This window comes from Mus pahari, chromosome 6, assembly GCF_900095145.1.
Source record: "Mus pahari chromosome 6, PAHARI_EIJ_v1.1, whole genome shotgun sequence".
NCBI lineage: Eukaryota > Metazoa > Chordata > Mammalia > Rodentia > Muridae > Mus > Mus pahari.
In genome coordinates this window covers 10,760,576-10,767,685 of record NC_034595.1, presented here as the reverse complement: position 1 = coordinate 10,767,685, position 7,110 = coordinate 10,760,576, and the positions used below count along the sequence as shown (strand labels likewise).

The following is a 7,110-nucleotide window of genomic DNA, read 5'->3' as shown; positions in this document are numbered from 1 at the left end:
CACACATGCACACTCTCACACACACACACACATGCACACTCTCACACACACACGCGCGCACACACACATGCACACTCTCACACACGCACACACACATGCACACTCACACACACATGCACACTCTCTCACACACACATGCACACTCTCACACACACATGCACACTCTCACACACACATGCACACTCTCACACACACACATGCACACTCACACACACATGCACACACACATGCACACTCACACACACATGCACACTCACATGCACACTCACACACACACACTCACTCACACACACACACACACATGCACACTCACACACAGAGAGACAGAGAGAGACAGAGAAGACAGAGACAGAGATGTCGACTTGAGCTGTCGACAACAGCTACTGTGATTTACAGCTGAAAGCGAGGCCCACCCATGGCAAACCATGGTAACATAAGGACTATGTTACTCTTCACATGCTGTTTCTGCCAGACCCCAGAGTGCTTGGAGCACAGAGTTCTGGAGTGGACCCCCAGAGTGTTCCCTGCTGAGGGCCGGCGCTGGCTCCGGCTTGTCCAGGTGCCACAGCAGTCCTGTTAGGACATGGATGACACAGGTCTTTAATCAGATTTTATCCAGTACTTCATTGGCTCTCACAGTGATGCTTTTTCAGAAATGAATTAAAATGATAGTCTTAAATGCTGTAAATTAGACAGAGGCCCTTTACATATTGGTGAGCTGTTCACCCCATCTGTTGCCTTTTGTTCTTGTTTTCTTTATTTATTAAATTCAGGCCTTGCTTGAGCTGTATTACTGCCCCCTAAGACCTGCTGATGATAAGGACCTCTGTTATTCCTTGTAGTAGTCTGAACACTAAAGTTTTATTTAACATTGAAATTTTTCAAGTTTTTCTGTCTGTGGCTGTATGGCCTTCATGTATATCCAGACACCAAGTGTATGCTTAGTGACAGATCCCTTGGGACTAGAGTTACAGGTAGCTGTGTGCTGCCATGTGGCTGCTGGGAATCTAACCCTAAACCTCTAGAAGAGCAGACAGCCCTCTGAATAGCTGAGCTGTCTCTCCAGCCCTTGGGCAGTTAACTCTTAATTCTGTCCCACTTGTCACCATCTTTGTCCATAGCAGAAGCATGTTCCACAGGGAGAGAGGCTGTGTGGGAGAGGGAGGCCTGGCTGGCAGAGTGGGGAGGTCAGGCTCCTCCTCCACGGAGTGGCAGTGGCTCGGTCTCCACACGCCCGGCTGCTGGGAGGATTTACATGCTTCCCCGAGTCCCAGGCCTTCTCCTGCGACCACGGGGGCTGCTCCACCTCAGCACTGTGGGGGTTCTCTTCTGTAGTTACTGGGGCTCTTCTCCGCTGCTGGGTCATGAACGTTTTTTGTCTCCTTTCCTGCTCTGATGTCTTTCTGTCTCCTTCAGCTCCATTGTACAGCCATGCAGCTGGCAGCCGACCTGTTAAAATTCCATGCTGATCATGTGGTTTTAAAAGCATTAAAAGTTACTGGAGTAGAAGGAAATTTGGAAGCTTTGGCTGAGTATGCCTGTAAACTCTCTGAGCAGAAAGAACAGCTTGTGGAGGTGAGTAATAGATTTGCTTATTAAACAAGTTGTGGTTCACCATACGATAGCAAAATTATGGAGAGAATATTATCACATGTTTTTGACTAATCTACCCATCTGAGCATTACCTTCTCCTCTCTTTGGAATCTGTAAGGTATAACACACATCTACCCTGTTCTGATAATAGTTTAGCCTCTAAAACAAAACAATAAAATGTACTAGAACCATAAAATATATTTTAAAGTATTTTTTGTCTTCTCAGACTGGACTCTGGGGTACAGTGGAATAATGCTGTTTCTGTTTGAGTCTGAAGCTAGCATGCTGTGACAAGAGCTTAGCAGGAGCTGGGCTCAGTGTTGCATAGACAGTTGTAGGGGAGCCCGTGATTACAGAGCCAGGGCAAGTTAATGGGGCAGGCAGGACCTGGAAGTCTGAGCACTAGGCACCAGGGTGACCCAGTAAACATGCAAGGAAAGAACTTTCCTTTCCTGTCTTCTGTCCAAACACAGCTATGTCAAACCCAAGTGAGCCACCCCACGCAGAAAGCTGAGTGGAGAAGGAAGGAGGACTACAAGATGACACTCTGTCCCTTCCTGAACCTCTCCCACTCTGCCCCAGCCCAGGGAGTCAACTGGCACTTGCTGTATAATTATAATTCCAGCTGATCTTAACTCATTGAAAGTGTTACCATGTATCTGCTAGTTTAAAAAAAAAAAAAAAAAGAAGAAGAAAAGAAAGAAAAGAAAAATAAAGAAAACAGAAAATCCTTAATCATGCATGTATGTGTGAGATCAGTCTTGGCCATTGTGTCTCAGTTAGGGTTTTACTGCTGTGAACAGACACCATGACCATGGCAACTCTTATAAGGACAACATTTAATTGCGGCTGTCTTATAGTTTCAGAGGTTTAGTCCCTTATCATCATGGCAGGAAGCATGGCAGTGTTCAGGCAGACTTGGTGCTGGAGAAGGAGCTGAGAGTTCTACATCTTGATCCACAGGCAGCAGGAAGCAACAGTGAAACACAGGAGGCCTGGCTTGAGCTTCTGAGACTTCAACATCTGCCCCTAGAGACACACTTCCTCTGACAATGCCACACCTACTCCAACAAGGCCATGCCTTCCAATAGTGCCAGTCTCTATGAGCCTATGGGACCATTTCATTCCAACTACCACACTGCATATACAAATACAGTCTTCATATTATCATATATCCTGCTCAACAATCCTAAAGGTCATTGATGCTACTATTGAGCCTGGCTTCCTCTCCTTTACTTGTCTACACAGCAGTCTGGAAACCTCTAAGGAACATTCCCAAAGTGGCTACTTATTTCTTTTATTTAATAGATTTGCTTCTGCTCTTTGTAGAAACCAATTATTATGGTAGTGGAGAAACAAACTTTAGGAAACCTATAACAAACCTTTTAAACTGTAAAACAAATCAAAACGTTTCCTTTTAAGTCTCATGATGTTTACTAATTTTCTCTAAAGGAGACTTTCTGCTTCTTTATAACCAGCCTACCCAATCCATTGCTAGCTCAAAGAAGAAAGGCATGTGCTTCTACTGATCTTGAGGAAAAGTCTCAGCCCTGAGAGAATCATAGCTTGTGATATTAGGCAGTTTAGCAGCCGGACCCTGGAGGCAGAAGCAGCAACGCACACACTAAGCTAGACCTTTCAAAGGTTCCCTATGGTTCTCACGTCTCATGACCGCCTTGCCTCAGTCAGATAGGGAGCAGAAACAGCAAGCTCTGCCCATGCTTGTTCCTGCTTTGGCCTTCGGTCATGTTCAGATCCATTCTTAGGTTTGTAAACATAAGAATCATATGGGGGGATGAGAGTGTGGAAGGTGATCTGTAGACATGTTTTCTTGCAGACATGTCGATTGTTGCGGCATGTATCCGGCACAGAACCCCTTGAGATAACATGCATACATGCAGAGGAGACATTTCAGGTGACTGGCCAACAGGTATGGAAATGGACGTTATTCTCCCTATGTTGTGTGTTATTTGACTGTGTAGCGGACTGAGGAAACAAGCAGAAAGGTTTGCCTCAGTGGAGGCCAGATCTGTTGAGAGGAAGAAGGGAAGTGGGTCACTGGAAGATGGTTGGTGATGTACTGGAACACGGCTGACATTCCACTGGATCATCTGGTGTTTCTGCCAAACTGAAATTGGCACACGCCGGGCGTGGTGGTGCACACCTTTAATCCCAGCACTCGGGAGGCAGAGGCAGGTGGATTTCTGAGTTTGAGGCCAGCCTGGTCTACCATGTGAGCTCCAGGACAGCCAGGGCTATACAGAGAAACCCTGTCTTGAAAAACCAGAAAAAAAAAAAAAAAAAGAAAGGCACATTTCACTGAAATGCTAGATTATATCTATTTTAATTGAAGCTATTTATAATGCAGGTCACTTTAATACACTTGCAAAGAAAGATATATCAGTATGTAACAAGCCACAAAATACAGTTCAGTTTAATAATTCCTAAGGACATTGATTTAAAAGACAAAACAGGGCCAGCTAGATGCCTCAGTGTGGAAAGGCGACTGCTGAGCAGCCCCAGGTCCCACATGGGAACAGAGAACCAACCTCCACATACACACCAGCCTGTGCCTGTACTTGCGTGCGTGCGTGTGCGCGCGCACACGCACACACAAGCACGTACACACGCAATACACACACATACACATAACATTAGTAAATAAAAACAAAAACAATGTTTCTGGCCATGCAAGTTTTTGAACAAGATTCTATTAGATGCAGAATAACTATCTCAAGTTAGGCAGATAACACATTATGCTATTAAAATACTGACTGATAACCGAAAGTGGCAATGGGAAAATTCATCAGTAAGGACTTAATGTCCAGAATGATTCCCAAGGCTGAGACTTTAAAGATCACACGCATGCTTCTGATGCCTATTTAGATCATTTCTGCTGCTGAAACGTTGACGTTGCATCCGTCTAGCAAAATCGCTAAGGAAAACCTAGATGTGTTTTGTGAAGCTTGGGAGTCTCAGATTAGTGACATGGCGACGCTGCTAAGAGAAATCAGTGATGTGTTTGAAGGAAGACGAGGTGAGAAACTGTCCATTTATTGAAGCATGTTACTGCAGCTTTTAGTTATATATATACTTATGGATATATTTTAATATAACTGTATTAGTGCTTTGTTTTGTTTTCCATGTCAAGACTTGGATACAAAATTAATTTACTTATTATAGCCTAGATGTGTTATTTTTGTAATAAAATGTCTCCCACAGAAATAATGACAAAATTATTGTTTTGTTCTTATCTTTTGTTCTTATATTGATTAATAGCTAGTCAATAAAATTTATTAGACTTGTGGATATCTAAATTGGCATTTCCTGCTGAAATCAAGCCAGCCTTTTGTTTCTTTTGCATCTTTTAAAATTTTAGTACAAAAGCTCTTATACAATACAGAAAGACTCTGATTAGTTATATTGAATTCATAATGAAATCAATGTACTTATTTGACTTTTGAAATGCCTTCCTTCTGCTTGGGTGGAATCTCTTTCCTTGATGACTACATAAACTTGAGATATTGCCTGTGGTGGGTAAGTTCATTGGCGTTTTACAGCATGTAAGGTAGCCCTGTATGGTGTCTGGGAAGCCGTGTTTGTTACACTTTACATCGGTGCCAGCTGGCAGTTTTTCTTACTGCCTATCATCATGTGCCTTTTGCTTTATTTATGTTTATGTGTCTGTCTCCATGCATAGATTTTTCCTTTAGATGTTAGTGTTAAAGTGTTAAAAATGAAATGTTATTCAATGTCATAACATTCAATTAAATATTTTATTAGAGATGAGTATTTAAATATTTAATGTTAATAGGATAAATGTTGACTTAAACATTAGGGAATGCTCTATTCCTTGCTCTCCTTCCATGTCCCTGGGCCAGCCAGTGACCTTCATCTGAATGTAGAGCGAGTCTCGGTTCCTCTCCTGGTGCTGATCCCTTGACTGAGGGTCTAAACTGCCTCTCTCTGTGTGTCTAGGATCCTCACAGCTCTAGGCTATAGTGTTTGACCAACACTGCTATCTGTCTTTTCTTCCTTTTATTTGCCTAAAAAAGAAGTTAGAATAACCTTTTTCCCTCTTGTGCTGGGCCAAATGTCCAGTAGAAGTTAGAATGTTAAAAGGACTCAAAGGACACACAGACGTCTGTGTACGTAGGATGACGAATACGTCACTCAGAGGCATGCAGCTGTAACAATGCAGCCATATGGACAGCAGCTGCTGGCTACTGGGAATTTACTCTGCTGGCCCCTTCGGTAAATGCCAGATGTGCATTTTATCACATTTAATCTTCTTAGTAACCCACGAGGCAGATAATATCTTTGGAGTTTATTAATGGTGCAGTAGAAGTTTAAAAAAGTTAGTATGTCAGTGCCCACCCCGAGGGAGGAGCCGAGAGCCGAGTCTGAGTGACACCAGGGATGACATTTTTTCAGCCTCTCACACTTACAGTCAGGCAGTTAAACTCTACCCTGGCTCTCGTGGATCCTAAAGAGAACGAGCGAGCTCTGGCAAACGCTCACAAGTTGGCTCCAATCTCTCTCTCCAAGTCCATTTCAGAAGCTTGCTCCGGCCTAGGCAGAAGCCTGGATCCGTGGTTTCATTTTCTACTTAGTGGCTGAGGGTGGGCTGTCTTCCTGGGAGAGATAATTGAACATAACTCTCTGTTAAGAATGGAGTATTACACGGCCTGCCAGATGCCTTTTCTTTGGACATCATGCTTGCAGTGAGTTTTAGGGTTGTTTTTGAGTTTGTTTGTTGTACGATTATGTGGCCTTGGGTTAGTCTTTTCACATTGTTCCCAAAATATCATCATTTCATGGGCTGGGATGTAGTTTACTTAGTAGGCTGTTTGCCTAGGATGTACACCGCCGCCCTGGGTTCCAACCCCGAGCATTGCATAATGGGTTTGTGATGGTGACTGCTTGTAAATCAGTGCTCAGGAGATGGAGGCAGGAGGACCCGTGCTCAGGGTCATCCCAGGCTATGTGGTGAGTTGGAGGTCAGCTGAGCCACATGAGGCTTTGTCTTAAAAAATGATGTTACCACGTCAGTCTAGAATCAGTATTGTACTGTAGCTGAGTGCACCCCATTTTCCTTGAAAAGAAGGTGTCTGTCAGCTCAACTGGGGTGCTGACATGACCTTCAAGCCTGATGGCCAAGTGGAAGAATTCCTACAAGTTCCCACTGGTTCCCACAAGTTGTCCCCTAACCCAAGTGCATGTACCCATGTCTGTACACTCACATGAAGATAACCCCTAACCCGGGGGTATGTACCCATGTCTGTACATTCGCATGTAGATAAACCCTAACTTGAGTGTCTGTACACTCACATGTAGATAACCCCTAATCTGAGTGCATGTACCCATGTCTGTACACTCACATGTAGAGAAACCTAACCCGAGTCATATATCCATGTATGTACACTCACATGTAGATAAATGCTTTTTTAAAAAAAGAAGAGAGAAAGAAAGAAGAAGAGGCAGCTGTTACTGCTGGGCTGTAGTTTGGTTGTTACT

At 43.7% G+C, this 7,110-nt stretch overlaps 1 protein-coding gene across 1 annotated transcript in view; it reads left to right on the top strand.

Moving 5' to 3' along the window:
- The window catches only part of Ctnnal1 (catenin alpha like 1), a 66,886-nt gene that overhangs the window by 40,876 nt on the left and 18,900 nt on the right, over positions 1 to 7,110 (top strand). Inside the window, exons 9-11 of the mRNA XM_021200117.1 lie at positions 1,417 to 1,575; positions 3,431 to 3,523; positions 4,480 to 4,630. Of these exons, the coding sequence (XP_021055776.1) occupies positions 1,417 to 1,575; positions 3,431 to 3,523; positions 4,480 to 4,630 (403 nt within the window). The remainder of the gene's footprint in view (positions 1 to 1,416; positions 1,576 to 3,430; positions 3,524 to 4,479; positions 4,631 to 7,110) is intronic.